General features: G+C 38.9%; 1 protein-coding gene across 14 annotated transcripts in view; it reads left to right on the top strand.

Annotated features, from left to right (window-relative positions):
- Positions 1-21475, top strand: part of Pam (peptidylglycine alpha-amidating monooxygenase) — a 272033-nt gene that overhangs the window by 104206 nt on the left and 146352 nt on the right. For all 14 annotated transcript variants that reach the window (XM_029538822.1, XM_029538820.1, XM_029538818.1 and 11 more), the window contains 2 exons: positions 16176-16580; positions 17529-17649. In XM_029538822.1, the coding sequence (XP_029394682.1) occupies positions 16477-16580; positions 17529-17649 (225 nt within the window). In that variant the 5' untranslated portion in view covers positions 16176-16476. The remainder of the gene's footprint in view (positions 1-16175; positions 16581-17528; positions 17650-21475) is intronic.

Raw genomic sequence — 21475 nt, 5'->3', positions numbered from 1 at the left:
GTAATGCCCTTAACCACTCAGCCTGAAATACTCAGAAGCCCTGCGATGCTGTTTCTAATGGGCAGGAGAACAAGGAAAGTCAGGGGAATGGTAAATGATGGTAGGAGTTTGGAGAGCAGTAGACTTCGGGGTCTATGTGGATTTGAACAGTCTGTTTTTAGCCTTCAGAGCCCCCGGTGATCTATAAAGCATTCTCTTTGGGACCAAAATCAAGAGTGCATTACAAAACTCTTACCACGTGTGTGGCAGACTCTGGTCCTTAAAAGAAGCAGGGAGGGATTGTTGTAGTAAATCTCTTCATCCCAAATATTGCTCTGGCAATGAAAACACGACTCAATTAATATGAATACCTGCTGTGCGCCTAGATTGGGCAGATCTACCGCTACACTACCATCTTCCACATCTACAAGACCCCTTAGAACTTGTGGTTTCTCCAGGCCATGTGCTTCTGCTCCCCTTTTCTTCTTCCTCCTTCTCTGCATCCTCTCCCTCTTCCATTTTCTCCTTCTCTCTCCCTACCTTCCCTTTTATCTGCCCAACAATTAGCTCTCCTTTATTTTACAAATTAAGATGGGAAGCAGGTTTACAGGAAATCACCTGAGTGCTGACTCATTCCTTGTTCACAACCACTCTCAGGAGATCAGAATTAACATCAATTATAATTAGCCCCAGGGCTATCCACAACAAGGGATCCTAAGTGTTTTCTGCCTTTAAGCAGTCAAGGACATTGCAAGAGGAAGTCTCTTCTGACCTTTACTGATGAAGTTCTTTAATTTCAAATAATTGTTGTAAATGTATCTTTTACTTGCCTGTTTATGGTCATCTTGGATGTTTATGGCCATCTTGGATGTTTACTGCCTCCATCTGCTAACCTAGGCCTAGTCTTGGAAGCTTCTAAACTCTGTACAATCTTATCCAGGCCTAGAATGTTTTCAGCCTCTGAGACTTGCTGCTGAATTAGATCAACCCTTCCTAGTTTGCTCTGATCTCTGGTTGGCTGGTCCAACTCAACTGTTCTGTTTCAAATTCCTCTGCAAGCTGATTCAATCTGGCTTTTCTTTCAGCCTCTCCTAAATTGTTCTGCTTGGTCTCACATTAACTTTGGCAATCTGTTCTAGTCTTCTGGCTCCTTCTCTTTCTCTGGCTCATTCTGTTTTTACCTGTGCTTAGCTTGTTCTCTTTTCAAGCTGTCTCTGTAAAACTCTGCCCGGAGGAGAACTGCCTCCTCTCCTTTTCATTCTTCTTCTTTCCTGTAGTACCCTCTTAAGTAGCCTCTCTTTCCTGTGTGTTCTGGTGACTCATTTTGTCAAATCTTTCTCTGATTTGTCACTTTGCCTGCCACTCAAACAACCTTAATTGTTTGGGATTAAAGGTGTGTGCTATGGCTAGGCCATACCACAACTAGAAACAGGTTTTTCTGGTAAACAACACAATGTTAAGGTTCGCAGTATGATCAAATATCCTGCAACAAATTATCATACCGAGCATCATATTTTGGAGTAACAGTCCCTAAATACCTTCTCTGTGTTATAAATAAGTTCAGGATCTCAAAGAAAGAGACTGAACCTTCAGCTCAAGTGTCTGGACAAGGCAAGAGTTATAATGTGCTCAGAGGAGCAAGTACACAGAGACAGAAGTGCATTTGGTTTTCGGTCTAACTCAGGTGGTGACTGAGTCTTTTCCTTATTGTCTGGGGTCCAACCTCATAGTCTTTATTGGCTAGTCTGAAAACAGGAAATGAAGGAGGAAGGAGGAAGGGGTCATGCTCCAAGAATTGAAAAGTCACTCTGCTCCAGGCCATCAGATTCCGAGAAAATGACAATGTGCTTTTTTGTAAATAAAGGCTTTGCTTGAGAGAGGTGTATTAAAATAGTTGCATAAAAGTCTTACAAGCTTCAGGACATATAAAAAAAATCTTAATTCCTTGTCCTAAACACAGATTTTATAATATTTTATTGAGAACACTCATATTTGGTATTTCTTACAAGTGGCATACAAAAGTGAGATGGTTGGGAAATCCAGTTTAATCTTGGGAGAACAAACCCAGAGTGTTGATATGAAGAAGAGGAATTTGGAGACAGAAGAGCAATGGCAGCTAGCTACCCTGCTAGATCTCCGATCCAGAGTACTCTGTGGGGCAGGTTGAGGGAAATGAAATTCAGGTTGCAGCCTGAAAAATTTGGTCCCACTGTCACCAGATGAAGCCTCTGGAAGGGGACAGTGATGAGAAATGGTGGCACTTCATTAACACCAAACTGACAGGTCAAAGATAGAGGGCTGACACCCAGATTCAGGGGTGAGGGACAATGATATAAACATTTATTTGATGTCTAGGGTATCTAATGTAGCCACAGGAAGGTAAACTCCAGAATGATCATAATGCATTCATAGTTCATTCCTTTGACATGGTTTTGGTGTTGTCCACAGCTCACCAGGCATACTATAAGCCTAAAAAAAGATTTCTAAAGAGGTATAAAACTACTCATGTTCTTGGATGTTTTCTGATATTATTCTGCCTATATTTGGCTGACTTGATGAGTTAATTATTTAAGAGTAGACCTTAGTGAATTGTGCAAAAGAGAAACACAAAAACAGCAACTCATGAGTGCAAGGAGCAAGTTAGCAATAACAGATTTGCTTTGGGAAAACAATAATGTACTGACATGATGATCTATCTGCTGATGGAATTGTACTATGGTATTCCAAGACCAAACTTGACTGTGGAGGCCTCTACTCATTATTCAGATACACTCACCAGTCAGTTTAAAACATACAGTCTTATATGGACAAACATGATTGTTTCTATGGAGAATTTTTGTCTATTAATGTTGACTTCCTCCTTAGGAAAAAATTCAAATACAAAAGGTTTCAGCAATAGGATTGAAATGCTTATTTTATATCTGTAAGTGTTTTGATTATGTATTGGAGTATTTTACATAATTAAAGATTTTTAATGATAGCTCATTTGCTATGTCCTTGGAGGATAATTGTAACTCGGAAAAAAAAATTCCATTCTTATGTGTTTTGATCTCACATAACAAAGGAAGCATTAATGAACCTTTATCTCATTACATTGCTGTACCAATAGTGATTTAAATAGCAGACGAAAGGGAAATTTTATAAGTTTTAGTCTTTCAGGCTAATAACATGACTGCTTAATTCATTCATTTTTGTAATTTTTAAATTTAGTGTTTGGCTAAGATAAGAATGTACTAATCAAAGTGTTGGCCTCTTTGATATGAGCAAAATTTTAATATTTTTGAAAAGGTGAGGATATAACCATAAAGTTTCAGGATCAAGAAATGAACTAGACCATCTTAAAATACTGATTTGGACTAATTCAGACTGAAACAATTAATACTATTGTAATATATTAAAACACCTCTGTGATCCTCAAGAGAAATATAGCCAATTTTATAAGATGAGGAACACACGAGGCAAAGCATTTCACCCCTTCTCGGACTTTAGTATACCTCATGAACAGTTCGAAGTGTTTGTCTCACACCTTACTTAACTCCTCCCATATGTGGCATTAGCATTGGCCCATCTTTATCACTTAAGTTATCTTTTGTATTTAATCATAGAAGAAGCTACCAGACAACAAAACAAAACAAAACTCCTTGATGTCAAAAGAGCAGAAATCAGTACAGTATATTCAGAATATTCTAGATACATGTTTGATTATATGTAGCCAGTCTAGATGCTGCTATCTCAGGGAACATCTGCTCCTGAGCACTAAGGTAGTCTTCTGCACTAGATTTTATGGCTTCAAATGATATGCGGTGAAGCACAGGATAAAAATGTTGAATAAATAAAGACAAAGAAGTCTCTGAAAATGTTATTATAAATGAGCAGGTTGGTTTTTTTTTTTTTTTTAATCTTTATTTGGGTTAGGTCTGATTGTGGAGACTTGAAAATGTGTAGTTTTATTTTTATCAACACAATTTTTAAAGTTTTTAAAATGTCTATAATTTTCTTTGTTTTTTTTTCTTTTCTGGTGTTAATAAGGATCAAACCAGGGCTTTGTACATTCTGCAACTATGAAACTATATCCACAGGCTTTTGTGTACTTTTACATAACAATATGAACTCTTCTAAATCTATAATTTTTATACTTATGAATTTTGCATTTAAATCTATAAAATCCCTTTAGTTTCCATTTTTAATAAATCTTGTGGCATGTGTCATTTCAAAATAGTATGAACCCAACCAGATTACTAAAAGTATACTGTTGGAATTACAATGGGAAGCAAACTTAAAATGATTAAAATTGTGCAGATATACTGATTTTTAAAAAATCCATTTCAAACAACCAGTTTTCAACAAAACAATTTAAGTGATCCATCTATTTAATAATAAGACTTAGGGTCAGCAGGATCAAGGAACTCACAGTGAATGCCACCCTTATGTGACTTGGTGCTTCTCCATCAGTAGCCATACAGTACATTGCATCATGTAAAATGCCTTATTCTACAGTACCATACTTGGAGATAGGCGAGTTTCACTAGTAAGAATCCACTTGTCTCATATAAGCCCCCAAACCCTGGTTTGGTCCACCATTCTATATTCTGTTTGTTCCAGAAATACCTAACTGGGTTTGGAATATAAATGTGTGTTTTCCTCTACTGCAGATTACTTGGGCCGGTCAGATCTGTGAGTCTGAGTTTATACAGTTTGTCATGAAACATAAAGTTATGACTTTATTACCAGTTAGTTCTTTCATGCGTGTGCGCGCGCAGGCGCGCGCACACACAGACACACACACACACACACACACACACACACACACACATACAGACAATGATTTTGATGTAATGATAATAATGTTTTAGTGTTTTTGCTTGGTTTTAAACGCCCTCCAAAAACTAAACGATAAAGCTTGTTCTCAGCTAGTGGAGCTCTTGATAGGTGGTGGCAACTTTAGGAGGGAGTTTAGGAGTTGTTTATGTTAGGTAGTATTTTAACACAGTGGTTGAAAGTTGAGGGCTATAATTTGCAATATAATTTGGGAAAAATATTGACTATGTTAATCACGTGTTTTAAGTTGAAATTTTAGTGGAAAAAATTACTGTATTTATCCCCACCCATCTAGTTTTGCTTGTGTGTGTGTGTGTGTGTGTGTGTGTGTGTGTGTACAACAGGATAACTGAATTGAGTCAAACCATGTTTTTTTCTCAACTCTTCAGTAATTGTAAAGTGTCTGCTGTTTGAACATGTTCTACTATCGGAAAAGATACTTGAAGATAAGCTATAAATAGAGCCAGAATGAACAGTGCTAAATTGGGAAGATCAAAGAGAGATTTTATATTTCTACTGATAAAGTCACATCCAAAACCCTAATATTAGATTATGATTTCCTTGGTGCTTTATTCTTCAGAATTGGCCCCAATTGTTTTGTCTCTTTCAAGAGCCCCTTTGATGGGCAATTGAACATGGCCCTCACTTTTAGCCCATGTGAAGTAGATTGCTAAAATAAGACTTGGACCCATGTTTTAGACTCCAGTTCTAAGACATTTGCCCTATATTTCATACTAGTACGTTTCCTCCCCAAATTCCCAGAAGAGTGTGGGTGAAATTAACTATAGGAAACAATTAGCATGTCTTATTCCTAGGTGTACTATTGATTTTAATTATGCATGATTTAAAATATGAATTCACTTAGGAACATTGCTGAATCAGTTATTGTTCTTTTAGCTTTTATGTATTTTCATATAATACCAGAAGTGTAACATGGTGATTGACAACAGTTCCTGCCTTTAAAGTTGGGTAAATCTGAATTTCAATCCATATGTCTCTCCTTCCACAGGCACCGAGTTCCTAAACTTCTCAATTTCCCTATCGGAAGGGGAGATAATAGTGAGTCCATTTGCAGGATATTGTGAAACTCAAAATATATCATATGTGCAAGGTACTTAAAGCACTGCCTTCCATAGCATCTACTCTGTAATGTTATAGATTGTCTATCTTTAATGTAGAGATTCTGAAACGTTCTCATGTTTAAGAGGATTTTCCTTCTTTAATAGAAGGAATCACTTTCCCATGTGATCTCACATTTCTCATTCCTATTTTGGTTAAAACTGGAAACTGTAACTATTTCACATTTTTCCAAGAAAACTTGAAAACCAAACACTGTCATTACTCAAGAACAGAACTACAACTTCAGTGATGCAGAGAGAAGGAGATGGAGACGAACTTGGTGGGCTCAGGTTTGTGTCTGGGGAGTTACTACTAAGACCACACTAAGTGGTCTCTCATGAGCGTGTAGGCACATGCGCATCTTCTTTTCTGAGCTCTCAGTTTAGTTCCAGGTATATTGCAGATCTCTTTGGGAGACCTTGTAAAGAGGATTAAAAATGGGGAAGAGCAAAGCCATTCTGTAAGTACCTTGTGAAAGTAAGCCACTTCTTCCTAAGCTCAAGAGAGCAAGAAACAGTTTCCTAGCAATGAAATAAACTCACCACCTGTTTGTGCAGCAGCATCAAAGAAAAATAAGAATGCTTTGATCATTTTTCAGGCAGAAGAAAATTATGAAGCTCTGTGCTGATAGTTCATGGGGAGTTTGGGGGAACTGATCAAAGAGAACTGTTATTAATATGGACCAAAAATTAAAATCTTCACCCATGCTGCTTCATTATGCTGTGCTCCTCGCACTGGTGAATTGCATATTTAAAACTTCAGATGGTCATCTTGTGATTAATCTGGACTTTATTGTAGCTTCTATGTTTTCTAAGGAACTGTGTTCAACTATATGTATATTTGATAATGCCATTCAGATTGCATAGTGGAGAGACTGAGTGGGCACTGTGTAGTACATATTATGTTTAATCCTTTTAGGATATGGTAAACCCAGTTACACAGAATTATATAAGAGGAAAACGTTTTGATGTTCTTTCATGATCTTTAAGAAAACTCCCATAAGCTTTCAATTATGTAATAGAACTATAAGATTATAGATTTCACTTTGAACACTGTAATTATACAGCTGAGAGACTTAAAGAAGAGAAGACCAAAACTTTTGTAAAAGGAAGAGCTGTATTTATGGGGATTTTATTGTGAGGATTCAAACATTTGAAATGAAAACAAAGAGTCGTTTGCAAACACCATTCACTGCTGTGGGAGGAAAGAAAATCCTTCTGAGGAACACAGGAAGCAAAAGAAAATTCACTATTGTTTTCAATAGATTTCTTAAAGGAAAAGAATATTTATTCTCTAAGTGTAGGGTCTAGGTCTGAGCCAGTGTCCAATGGGTAGCTAGAACGCCTGCCTCTGACGTGTTTTGGGAAGTAGTTAACAAAATAAAGAAGCCAGTGCTTCAGGAATAACTATACATGTGAAGGTAGAGGAATAAATAGGAAAAGTCATTAAAATCTCATTAAAAATGCATTGACTAATAGCAAGGGATCACAAAGAGAGCAGGTCCTCGTCTCCACGCCACATCCTCAGGAGGCTGGCATACTCACGCTGCCTCCCACTATGACACTCTAACTTTCTCTAAAGCAGAAGAAACTGCTAACACAGAGACCTTTAGAAGAAGATGGCAGTATTAATGCAAAAGATCTTAATCTTTTAATACCTGTCTGAGTGGGTAACTCGGTGATTCATACTTCATTGAAACAACCAACTTGACATTTGAAATTTTGTCAGCTCATTTGGGATTAGTTACAAACGACTTCCTGGTAAACTCACTAAGGACGAAGAAGCAAGTTTATTAGTTTCTCACGTGTCATTTGGGATAGCTTATGAATATGACCCTTGTTTACCTCTTGGTCTAGGACAGAAATCACTTAGAATGGAAGTCTCTGTATGGTATAGTTGTGAAACGGAGTTAGCAGCCTGTCTATTCACTCAGCTAGGATGTTTAAAAGAGGAGCAAGGTGACAGCTGCAGAATTGTTTTTACTTTTCCCAAACTAAATTCTCTGCTTAAAAACCAATAAAGTGCCTGGTGGACAGATAAGTAAGGATGCCACCTCTGTGACATCACTACACACTGCTAATGCTTTTCTGTGCAGGTCAGCAGTCTCCTGAGACCCTACCAGAGAAGCCCATAGAGCTATAGGACAGTGCTGCTTATTGGCAGGGAAGTAGATACCTGTGTGATCACAAGTAACATTTATATTAGTTGAGGCTGAGAAAGTTGATTAAGAATTATACCTCTTGCTATTTTCTCCATGTAAGTTTTAACAAAACCAACTCATTTGATGACCTATTTCAAGGACATCTGGTACAGATCCTGTAAACGAGCAAACAAATATGTGTTAAAGTTGGCAAATTATAAATGCAGTGCTCCCACGCAGAATGATACCCGTAGAATATATGTCCAGTTCTTCCTCCTAGCCCCACGTTCTTAGAAATAAGACTCAGACTCAAATATATATTTACAAATACCTAAGCCATATAGCTAGGCTCTTCGCTGACTAGATCATAACTAAAATAATCCACTTAACCTATTCTACATTCTGCCTCATGGCTGACTGCCCATGCTCAAGCACCATGCGTTTGTTCTGTTTACATCTTCCAGGGCTAATTTCCTGCACCTGACACTATCACAGACTCCTTTCTGCCTCCCAGATATCCCACATATTTCCTGCCTAAGCCATAGTCCATCAGATTTATTACAGACGGGTGCCACACCCATGCAAATATAAGATATTTTCTGAACAGACACCTCTGGAACTTTTAAGCCCATTTTGATGTACAAGCGAAGAATATTTCAGAGAAGCAGCATATTAGAGGTCATGAATCTAAGATAAATCCAAGACCATCTTGTGTCTTGCTAATGAAAAAGAACTGAGGAGGGGGATTGATATAGCACTTGTAGATGATAAATTTTATGGATATGTAGGGTAAATTTTCCCATGCTACATAAAGAAAAGAACCTTAAACATCAGTGATCACAGCATAAATGATTTTAAGGTATCATGTAGTAAAGGGATAAGTGGGCTAGGTATTAAAAAAAAAAAAACCAAAAAGCAAATGAAAGGGAAAAAAACACTATGATGATTACAGACAGGCCTTGTGATAGTGAAAACTACTCCTGACTTCAAAGTCCAAGAGCATATAGGGAGCTGTGGAGACTATGCACAGCCTGTGGCCAGCCTGACTAAAAGAAAAACTTGACAAAAACAAAAACAAAAACAAAAACAAAACAAACAAAAGAACCTACTTGGCACAGCTGATTTTATCAGGTGGAAATGATGGAAATCTGACTTTGATGTGAAATTTTGAAACCATTACTTTGATTTGGGGAAACAGTTGAGAAGACCCTTGTAAGCCAAACTGAATGTATTTTTGCATCAGATTTGAGGCATAGCCACTTGCCTTTGCTTTGCTTCCTCCTGTAAGGTTGTAGAGGAAATCTTAATGTTTCCCACTGAGGGAATGAGTAGAAGGCTAGTTTACATTGTGCAGCTGACTGTCTACCCTGAGCTGGATTTCCTGTTCTCACCAAGTTCCAGTTTCACTTCTGTAAAAGAGGAGTGGCCACACAAACTTCCTTACTGAGAATTATGACTAAGGGCCTACTGCGGAGGACCTGGAGAGAATAATTGCTTAATAAACATTGATGATCCTCTGTAAATGTGAAGGGTCTATTTTGTATTGGATGGTATTTAAGAACATGGATGTTGAATTTCAACAGTCAGGATTAGAGCCCAAGTTCTACTGCTTCATAAATAAAACACAGAGTCCTCATCTATAAAAGAGGAGTGAATACCCAATCTTCAAAGTCAGAATTCAGTGGTGTGTGTGTGTGTGTGTGTGTGTGTGTGTTCAATACATATATATATATATATATATATATATATATATATATATATATCATTAGAGAGCATATGCAGAAATAAATGTTTTCTATTGTTTTCATAGTCTTTGGAAGCTCTGTATTCATAAACACATTCTTAGACTTTTATGTGTATTAAAAAGGAATGACACTGCATTGGTTAAACTAAACTTCAACTTAATGAACTACAACAGGAATTCTCAGGCAGGGTTATTTTACCCATCTGATGACATTTGACAATGTCTGTTGACATTTTAGGTTGCCACAGCTCAGAGGAATGCTGCTGGCTTCTAGTGGGTGAGGGCCAAGGCTATGACTAAACATCTGGTGATACAAAGGACAGCCTGGCACATCAGAGGATTCTTCAGCCCGAATATTAATAGTGCTGAGCTGCTGGGACACTGCACCACAGCTGTATTACCAGCATAGCATTTAGTCTGTGATCTTCCTAAGCAAGGAAAAGGCTGTTGCTTTCTTTAAACATCACCTAACTCTAAGGTAACCTATAAATTGAAATATGAAGAACCTCATTCAATAAGATATTTTTAAAGGCACATATGGCTGTGTTTTCTCATGGTTATAAAAGAAGCCCTAACTGATGAAAATTAAATTTATTTTACAAAAGCATGTCAACATAAAGTGGTAGCCCCTTCACCCCTTTGTATAGAAATATTACTTGAAATGCAATCCTTTAAGTTAGAATATCTTTGGTTTTTAAATATATGCATTTACTTTTTATACTTGGCTTGATCAACATTAACTTCCTTCCTTTCCATTCCTGAATAGTACAATCCTAAAGCCATTAGGTGGATTACAGCAGATAGATATTCAAGCAATGGGACAGGTGTCAGGTCATAGAGCCTACAGGAGGAAGGACACATGGATGTGGTTGGACTGGGGACATGGTGTTTTAGTCAGCTTTCTGACAGTGTATTAGATACTTGAGACAATCTCTTTGTAAAAAGTCAGGCATTGGTCCGCAGTAGATTGGCCCAGTTGCTTGTGAGCCTGCTATATGGCAACAGACCCCTCAGGGAGAGTGTTTTAGAGCACAGCCATTTATTTCACTGCTGAAAACACAGGACAGAAAGAGAAAAGATCTAGTTTCTCCTTATCAGCTTCAAAAGCATGCATTCAGATATCCAACACTCGCTTTAGGCTTTACCTCTTAAAGATAAATGTTCTGCCACCTTCCAGTGGTGCCAAAATATCCTGTGGAGGACATTTCAGGGTCAAGTAAATCATATGGTGCTATCAGAATCCAAATAAGGTGAGCAGTCCATTCTGGGATGTCAACAAAGGCCAAGTAGGACAAAGAATGGAAAGAACTACTACTCTAAGAATCATGGGCAAATGGTAAAGAGACACAAAGGTAGCTTTAGAAAGGGCTACATCTGAGACAATTTTAGCATCAAGACAATGTACTTAAAAGATTAAGTAACATTAAAACCTATTGAACAAAACAGAGAACCTTGAGACCATTGAGATAAAAAATAAGTTGAAGTAAATAAGTTGAAAGTCTGATGAAAAAGTTACCCATGAAGCAAAAATAACCTCCTCAACAAAAACATTAATTAAAAGGGAAAATATTAACTGGTGAATAGACGACTTTAAAACAGTCAGCATGCACATGGTCTTAGCTAGACAAAAATCAGTATAATGAAAGCTTCCAGGGGTGGAGCTCATCTGTGTGACCAGTAAGTAGAACGGCATGTTATAGATAAATTTCTGGTGCTGCAATCATAAAAGACTACACTGGGAGAAGCCAGCTGCCATTTGGTAGGGATACTCAAGCAGCCTTTAAAAGAGGACCACAAAGTGGGGACGTTTTATCTTCCAATATCTAGCACTAATTGCTAGTCACATAGTAGGAAGCACTTTTTAGTTTTTTAAGTTGGATTATTTGTATATGTATACATATGTGTGTGTGCATATGCATGTAGAGAGCTGAATTACTCCATATGGGTCTTGACACCTTTTAGTCTTAGGTTTCCAGGCTTAGCAGCAGGTCCTTTAGATGATATGGCATCTCACAAGCCCAGATATACCTGTTTTAAAATGGAAATCTCCCTAAAATATCTAGGAATGTTTAATCAGAAGGTCAATAACTTCATCTTTAGTATTTTCAGAAAATAGATTTTGTACTATGATTGCAACACTTCTCTGAGATTCTTAAGTTTTTAGTTATGCAATGTGAAAATAGTAAAATGCTCTTGGCTTTAAAAAGAAACATGTCTCTTTAAAAGGAATAACTTCATATGCTTTCAAAGTTTTTTTTTTTTAAATATTACCAGTCTGCTTTTGATATACATTCATGTGGCTACCAGTGCTACTAATAAAAGCATCTAGTTGTTTGTTATTGTGAACAGTGCTATTAAATATCATCGTTGACATGTTTGTGTTCATGGTTTAGATTTTGTTCAAGAAGAAATTCCCAGAAATCCATATGCTGTATGAATTGTTTAGTTGTTTAGTCATGTCCTTCTAGCCTCAGACAATCTCCCGAAAAGTAAATGAAATTCATAATTTGCTAGCTATTTTTGTTTTCATTTTTTTTCTTCCCCAACACAAGAAAGCACTTTCTGTTAAAACCGGGAATTTATCTGTCTGATTATCACTGTCCTCAACATGAAGGCACTGAATATGTATTTGGAGCAGCAATAATTGCAAGCATTTAGTACACACTTAGCTCTGTCCTTAGGAGATTAATTCACTTATTCCTGGAATAGCTCTTATGAAGTAGGTGGTGTGATCATTTCTGTCAGTGAAGAAATTAAAGCATAAGAAGACCATGTACTCATTCCAGCAGATAGAGCTAGACACCGGACAGTTTTCCTTCAGCTTCTCAGTGGCCACGGTCTCTTCCACATCTCTCACCGAGTATACTAATCCATGAAAAAACGGTCAATATGCTTCTCTGAGTCTTTAACCAATCACAGATTTCAGGGTTTCCTTTTATCTTTGTTAAATAAAAGCAGTGAATGGGACCAACGCTGTCTAAGATCCCAGGTAGTTTTATAGTCCTCCGATGCAGCTCCAACTTCCTAATGATCTTCTTCTAGAATTAAAACCCATACAGGCATAAACTGAAAATCGTCCTTGCCTGGTGAAATTATGGAGGTATAAACAGTATTTGTGCTTTATATTGCAGATAAAATGGGGTGCCCGGGCTCGCTGTCTCCAGGAAACAATCTTTATTACTGCATCTCAAACACATCATGTCCTCTTCCCCACCTGGGCTCCTTGGCTTCTGCTGTCTGCTGTACCAGGCACGCCCAGGCTGTGCCTTCTGTTGAAGTTACCATCCAACATTTCTTCTTCTTCATACCATCTTGAAGACGCTTCCCTTTCTCAGATGTCTGAGTCTCTCTTATGGTCTTTTCTTAGACTAGTGCTTCCATCAGTTGTGTGAGGTTCTTACCTCTGAAATAACTTCTCTTTTTAGTGTTAGTCATATGAACAAACCCAAACACAGATCACAGTGTTTTGTGCATTATACAAAATTAAGTAATTTTGAATGAGTAAAAGCATTGTCGTGGGAACATATAATGTGAATTTTAAACATCTTGAGAGAAAAAAATTGGAATCCTTTATATCCTACATTAATAAGGATTATGAAATAAAAATGAAGTGGTAGTGGTTAAACATATTTATTGTCATATTATAATGTGTATCTCATCTTTGAAAGATTTAAGAATCATAGTTCGCTTTCAGTTCTATAGTAAAAGGTATTGTATTTATGGTTACAAATACCATCTGGGCTTCTGCCCACAGCTTCTCTTCTCTTTTCTTTAAATGGATGCTTTAGGGACATCAAAGGTAATAAAATCAATCAAAGAGTTCAGTGGAATTTTATTTCCAAGGTTAGTACTAAAGGGTGTGCTCCTGTTACAGAATTTTAACAATAAGTTTGTTTTCGAGTATTTTGTTTAATACCAAGCCTCCTTGCCAGCTCAAGCAAGGACTGTCCTTGAATCCTGTTCTGAATGAAACATAATTCCTTTCCTAATATATACACGTTTCAAAAGAGAACTTCAGGCAATCTTCTCCATTGTCACTTGACAGGACTGTATTTGGTTGGGCACTAAGACACTGGCGTTGCCTTCAACATTAATGTCCCCATCCCCAGGAGACCTTTTCCTTTACCCAGAATAAGGACATCTCCAGGTTTTTGTTGCTGATCTCAAACAGGGAGCCAAAGGCAAAAGTTCAAACAGAAATTACAGTCTCCTAAAAACACCATAGCTTATGCAAATCACCTGTGGCCCTTGGGTGCTGGTGAGCCTCAAGCATCCCTGAAGTAGTTGAACATTAAATTTTTGTTTATTTATATTTGGTGTGTGGTGTTTAACTTAGATAGTGCTGACCATGATGAATATCATTCAGTTTACAATTCATGTTTATTTATGTTCTTGGTTTTTACACACACGCGCACACACACACGGCATAGCTTCACTATACCATGAATTAGAGAGGGAAATTTGGAAGATAACATATTATTGTGGCAAATGTCTAAATTATTGAATTATCATTCATTTTTTTGTACTAGCAATTTACCTTAGAGCCCCCTCCTTGCTAAGCATAAACTGTACCATAAAGTAACTGTCCCCAGCTCCTGACTTTTGTTATTTACTGTTATTCATCAAATCAACTGATTTGATATTCTCTGGGCCATATTTATAAGTACGAATTAAGCATTTAGAACTCTATCTTATAGAATTTATTTTCACAATATGCATGAAACATTTTAAATTAATGCCGGCTATCATTTTCAGATTTAATACCTAATCTGAAAAATGTTCAGTGCAACTAGAAAAGTCTAGGCTTGATGATTTTAGAGTTTAGCCTATTGGAGTCCTAGGATTTAGCTTAGTTGAGCTGCGCGTGGAATGTCACACATTCTGTGTGGCTTCTGCAGACAACAAAGGGAAGTTCCCCCTAAGCCTGAAGGGGTTAACATTGAGTATATTGGCAGAGATTAGCCCAGGGAGAAAGCATGCAGACTTGAACACCTGGGGAAGAAGGGAAAGCCCAGTATAGGGGACAAAGATAGGATTGTGACTCTCCCACTAGCCAGAAATATTCAGAAACACGCCACTTTTTTCTGTAAGGGAGGTGGTGTTTGCAAAATATGGACTGCACATTTTTATTAGCTTTAATTAAGGCTCCAGAAAATCGACTTCCAGAAAACTACTCCTTTGGTGTTTGCGTGTGCTTGGGACATGTTCTGGTCATGGGAATCTGTCCAGTAGGGGTGCATTTCTGTTTTCCATACTGAGATAGTAGGATTTCAGGCTGAGAGTGGAAGACAGCTGTGTTCCCTTCTGCATCTGAATATTCATATTGGAGAAACACAGTGCTTGTGTAGAGAGGAGGAAGAAACATAAGAGGACCTTGATTTAGCAATTTCTTTTAAAGGTTGTTAATTTCCTTTTCATAAAACTATTCAACTTAACAAATCTGCCATAGTTTTGAGGTACCCTTCCCTGAGCCCTCATACCTCTTATTCATATTAATATAAAGTTCTTGACCATAGTCTTTCTAGATAGACTTCATTGGAGGATGGCTGAGACCCTTCACACTCCTCCCCCACCTTTTTCTAATTCTCTTACTAGTTTCTAAACTTTATGTAGGATAGGATATCTTTGGGGATACATGCCACAACAGGAAGAAATTATTGGTTTGTATATTAGATGACGGATTTTTAATGGGCATTTGCAAAGCGCGTATGTTAACTGTAGAGTTTTAGTTTGTTTTAAAGTAACACTGAGAACTTGGGCAGTTGCTTCTGTAGAGATGTCTGTGCAGGCAGAAGGTATCTCTTTCCCTTCTCATCTGGAGCCCTGCTGTGCTTGTACAAGAGATGCCTTTGTTCCCATATTTTCTGCCTGATTATCATGATCTCTAAGTGCTTTGTCTTTGCCTTTCTGGTTTATTCCTTGTGCCTTAGTCAATGATTTGAGTGAAGAACTTTGTTTACATTGAATTGAGATCTGGAGCAGGGCTTTCTTTTTGATGAGATGAGAAAGTGATAGAGAAAGAAACCCGGAGAAGTGGGCTAGATAGAAGGGGAAGGCAGGGTGAAGAACCAGGTAAAAATCGGAACAGTAAAATAAAAAAAAAAAAACAAAAACAAAAACAAAAAAACAAAAACAAACCCGGAGTGGGTGGAGGGGAGGAAGAGCAAGCTAAGGCAGGACAGGGGCTTTGCTCAGGGTCTGTGAAGTCACTGGGGCTTGTAGCTAGGGTGGAGAGAGATCAACAGACCAGCATTTTCCCCAGGCTTGGGCGCAAGCTTGTGAAACTCCTGGTGTATTAAGGAACCTCAGCTGGGATTTGCTGAGGACAAATGCTGTAATGTGTTAGTCATCCATTATCGGCTTCTATTTTTGCAGGTTCCGAATGATGACTGACGCGGGTCTGCGCGATAGCCCTCACAGCCCCTGGCGTTGCGAGCGATAAGGACCCTGCTCGTCCAGCCCTGTGGCTGCACCGGCTCCGGGCGCTCTGGAGGGCGGGCGGCTCCCGCGGGCGGGCGGAGCGGACTCCAGCGCCGCTTCCCACGCGTCCGGAGCGGACGGAGCGGACCCGGCTGGCCGCGCATCGCCCTCACCCGGGGTCATGAAGTAGCTGCGGCCGCCAGCCTTGCCCTCCCGCTGGCCCGGCCACTGCCTGCTGCCCCGGTCCTGCGCGGACATGGCCAGACGCGCCCGCAGCCGCCTGCTGCTGCTGCTGCTGGGACTGCTCGCTCTGCAGAGCAGCTGCCTGGCCTTCAGAAGCCCACTTTCTGTCTTTAAGAGGTGCGTGTTTGGCTTGTTTGTTTCCTTTAGACCGGAGGAAGGAGGTTGGGGTGGGTTCTGTGCATGCTCCTTAGAAATGTAGTCACTTGGAGTAACCTGGTTCTTGGGGAGAAAAAAATCTCTACAAGGCTGATTTTCTTCTACCCAAAACGTCTTCCAATTTTAGCTCAGTAACTTCTCCTGAAGTGCCCGCTGCATTTAAAGCCCACTCAATCCTCCTGTAGCCAAGCTGCTACCCTGGCTTTCCGAACTCCAATTAGAAGTTGTGATTTCCAGAACTAATCGCTCCCTCTTGGGGAAATATTTCAGAAACTGCAATATAGTTGTTTAGACTTGAATGCCTTCCTATATATAACAGCTGGAGAAATAAAATATCAAGATAGATCGGTGGTGGGGAGAAGATCATTGGCTGTAATAGCTCACTAGGAAATATCGAGCTGTATACACGCACCTCGTAATTACCATATGAAATATTTATGTACTTGTACGTTTGTAATTCACATCGCAGTCTTTATTTCGCCCTCATATAATTAACTGTATCTAGCAAGGCTGTTCTTAGGGTTTTCTGTTGTTTATTTCCGATTAGTAATGTTGGACGCTCATAGTTGACAAAATGCCACGGGGATACAGTTCACAGTCTTGCCACTAGAAAACCAGCATGCGTGTGAGGACGATAACGTCTTCATTAAGTAGAAATAAATATGGATTATAAACTTTTATTGGGTCGAACTTTATACCCTGCTTAGTTCTTTTGACTTTATTTTTCTTACAAATTGGTTCTAAGATGTTCATAGACAATAATGTGTTTCTGGGAGTTAGGATTGTTACAGAGCCATTACATCTTATAGTTTTTACTAGATCTATATTAATAATCCTTAAACTTAAGGACATAGGATTTATTTCTGCCCTTCCTATTATGTTCAAGGATGTTCAAATTATCTCCTTAAGGTTTAAAGAAACTACCAGATCATTTTCCAATGAATGCCTTGGTACCACCAGACCAGTCACTCCTATTGATTCTTCAGATTTTGCACTGGATATTCGCATGCCTGGGGTCACACCTAAAGAGGTGCGTGGAATTCCGTACTTTTATTTTTCACCTGTTCTGTGCAATGTCTAGAATTAAAGGTAAAGCAAGGCACTCGCGTGGAGAGCTGTAGTAACTTCTTTGCTTTCAGACTTTCCAGCTGAGGCAGGGGTAAGACTTCAAGGGAAAATATTCAGTTAGATTATGTTATGTTTATGAAAAGATTACCCATTTTGTTATTTGTGACTCAAACAGAAACTTAAATCTATGTTTTGAGATTCTCTATGGAGAAATGTCCTCTGTAATACAGCATCTAAATACGCACTAAGATAAGGCAACGTGTTCTAATGAAGGGAATAATGCTGAGCAGCTGCATCTACCAGATTACTGTGTCTTTAAAAGATGCTTCCAAAGCAGCCACCGTTAAGGTAGAAAATCCTGTGTGATGCCAAGAACCTAAAAAACAAAACATTCGACGGTATGGGAAGTTAAGGGAACTATTCGCACAGGTGGCAGAATGAATTTTCTAGAGCTATATTTTAAAGAGATAACAGCAGTGCTCACACAGACGTGTCGCAGAGCATGTGAAGTCGAACAAGGTTGCTAGGCATCCCATGTCTTAGCACACACAAGAAGCTAACAGTGCCACTGCCATGTGTACAAGGTGTTTCATTAAGCATGAAAGGCCAGAATTAATTATGCTCTGCAGCCAGGCAGTGTGGGGATTTATGTATGTCATTAAAAGATAGCCCTGTGCTTTTGAAGGGCTGCAGACGGTGGGAGGCCTGGATGTGGGAGAGCTAACAGATGACTCAGTCTTACAGATAATGCACGATTTCCTCTTTTTTCCCCCTGTACCACTGGGAAAATAAAAGCATTCTATTTATTGAGGTAAAATGACTTTTGAAATGGACAACCAGAAGCTCTAGAAAAATACATGGGCCTCTTACTTCAGGGTAATACCTGACAGTATTTGAAGACCTGAGTATGATTATCTGTAACTACTTTACAGCTGTGTAAGACATGGCCCACACTGTCTCCGCACGACCACGTCACCAGGCAGATACCTCTTCTGTACATTTTATTTCTGTCCTGGCCCTGAGTTTTGTAATCACCTTGTTTGGTATTTAACGACGACACTAAAACCAGAACACGAAGACCACAGTCCCCCACCCAAGAAATTAGCTGTTTGCTTGTTCTCAGTTTTAAAATGTGGTTGTAAACTATATTTATATAAGCTTAGCTGCTTCTTCCTTTTATACAAAATAATCACTAATTGGTCATCTGTCTTCCTTTCTTTCTTTCTTTCTTTCTTTCTTTCTTTCTTTCTTTCTTTCTTTCTTTCTTTCAAGATTGTTTCGCTCTATACTGTGAGCTGCCCCAAACCTCCTGGTATTCCTCCTGCCTCGGTCTCCTTATTGCATGAGAGATGGGAATGAGTTAGCATGCCCAGCTTCTGTCTAAAACAGTCTAAAAGACAACTTGTCTTTTATCACGTTTCCCACAAGAACATCATCGTTTTAATCAATTAGAGCTATTTGAAAATATTCCTTTATTCTTATTATTGAGTAACAATAGTAGACAATGCTGTCTCAACCACTACTCTCAGAAAGAGTAACCAGAAAAGTTAATTTAAAAAAAAAAAAAGTGTGGGAGAGCTTCGTTTTCATAAAATAAATCTTTATTCAGTTTTAGAATCTTACGTGGAAAGAAAGCATGCAGGGCTTAAACTGCTGCTGTCTGTCTTGCACTGTGGGCCCAGGACTTTGGCTCATGTGGAGGCCATTTGTTGGTTGCCTTGCAGCTGAATCATTCTCCTCTTTGCTCTTTCTCGAAGACCATGTGGTTCCCAGGAGTCAACTCAAGAGGGGGCATAAACAGAGCAGGACTAGCAGATGGCTGGATCTTGCTTCCCTTTCACAGTGACTGATTGCAAAAAAGATCTGTGTCTTAGAGCAGTCCAATCAACTATTAGGACTTTTGCTTTCTCTTTTATAAGTGACAAGAATGGAGTCCTTGTGTAACTAGCTTTATGGGAATGGTGTACCTAGAATAGTATAACAGAACACATTGTAGAGAGGCTGGCCCAGTGGATCCTGGTGATCTCAGTCTTTTTGGCACCATTGCGTATGTTAGTTAGCCTAGTTCATCCAAGCTGGGTTGAGGTTGATCTTGCTTGTAACTGCGACTTGCGGTTGGATGGGTAATTCAGGTCCTCTGAAACAGTTTTGACCTGGTTAGAATGTTTCACTACATTCCCTCAGCATCCTTGATCTAACAATGCTCTGCTTACTGGCTGATCTATAGATGATGCGCCTTGTAAGCATTCATGAAACATGACAGGCTGCCTGTGATGGCCAGATAGAAAGCCTCTCTCCTCCTCACTGTGGCTCTCTTGGTGAGTTGGCTGCAGAGGTGTGAGACTATAGGTATGTTGTTGTTGTTGTTGTTGTTGTTGTTGTTGTTGTTGTTGTTTATGGAAAAAAGCAACCACTTTTACCTCACATTGTGGCTAAACCTGGAGTTCGCACAGACACAGGTCAGCAGAAAGGAGATGGAAGAGGAAGGGAAAATGAAGAATGTTAGGATGAAGAAAGTAAAGGTAGAGGGAGATGGGGGCTAAGCGAGACAGGCACAAGCCTTAAAAGGGAAATAAAATGATGGAGAATAGGAATAAATGAAGGAAATATAGAATATCTGGAGTATGAAGAAGAACACACACACTTCTTATATCAAGGAAGGGCAAGAAGAAAGGGAAATGTGAAACTGGGAAATACCTTAAGATTTCCTATTGGCTGTGGCTCAACAAGTGAAACAGAATTCATGCAAAGTCACAATGGAGAAGCAAGATGCTGGTGTCAATAGCCAAGAGAGGTCCAAGAAATACATCATCCAGTCTAGACGTTAGGAAGTACTGCTTTTGTTTTGGAAATAATGTGTGTAGCAGAGATAAGACTGAAAGAACTCTCTTGCTTGAGAAATAAGACTGTAGGCTAGGATAGGAAGGTAAGCAGATTATAATAGAGGAGGAGGAGACAGTAGGCATAATTCACATAGTAGGACATCCAACTGATTGCACAGATGGAATACAATCCTAGATTATTATTTTGCTAAAACACATCCTGTTGTGTCAGGCCTCTGCATTGAGGTTCTTCCAAATATGATAGGAGTTCAGGATGCCTGTTAAAAATTACTCATTAAGGGCTGGTGAGATGGCTCAGTGGGTAAGAGCACCTGACTGCTCTTCCGAAGGTCTGGAGTTCAAATCCCAGCAACCACATGGTGGCTCATAACCATCCGTAACAAGATCTGACGCCCTCTTCTGGAGTGTCTGAAGACAGCTACAGTGTACTTACATATAATAAATAAATTTTTGAAAAAAAAAATTACTCATTAAACCTGAACCAGTTTGTTCAGGAAAAGTAACTGGGACTCTATTACGATATCATTTTTAAAATTTTATTTTATTTATAATAGTATGTATGACAGAGGGAAAAGATGAGAGAAAGAAGGAAGAGAAGAAAAGAGAGGAGAGGAGAGAAGAAAAGGAGAGNNGAGGAGAGGAGAGGAGAGGAGAGGAGAGGAGAGGAGCATGTGTGTGGAAGTCAAAGTAGTTCAACTTTCAGGAATTGATGTTTCTTTCCACTGTAGAATCCAGCAATAAAACTCATTATCAAGTTTGTGAGGCAAGCACCTTACACCTGCTGTGCCACCTCACCAACCTCCAGTATACGGTTTTGTTTGTTTGTTTCAGCCTTTAATGTACTTCATATAATCAAAACAAAACTCTTCAAGTAGATTCCCAGGAATCACGTGTTCAGTAGAGCATTGCTTTGTGTCTGCCTGGTACTGTATTCAGTCCTCAATA

The sequence above is a fragment of the Mus pahari genome, chromosome 5 (assembly GCF_900095145.1).
Source record: "Mus pahari chromosome 5, PAHARI_EIJ_v1.1, whole genome shotgun sequence".
NCBI classification, from domain to species: Eukaryota; Metazoa; Chordata; class Mammalia; order Rodentia; family Muridae; genus Mus; species Mus pahari.
The sequence above is the reverse complement of the archived record's forward strand: the minus strand, read 5'-3'. Positions and strand labels throughout refer to the sequence as shown.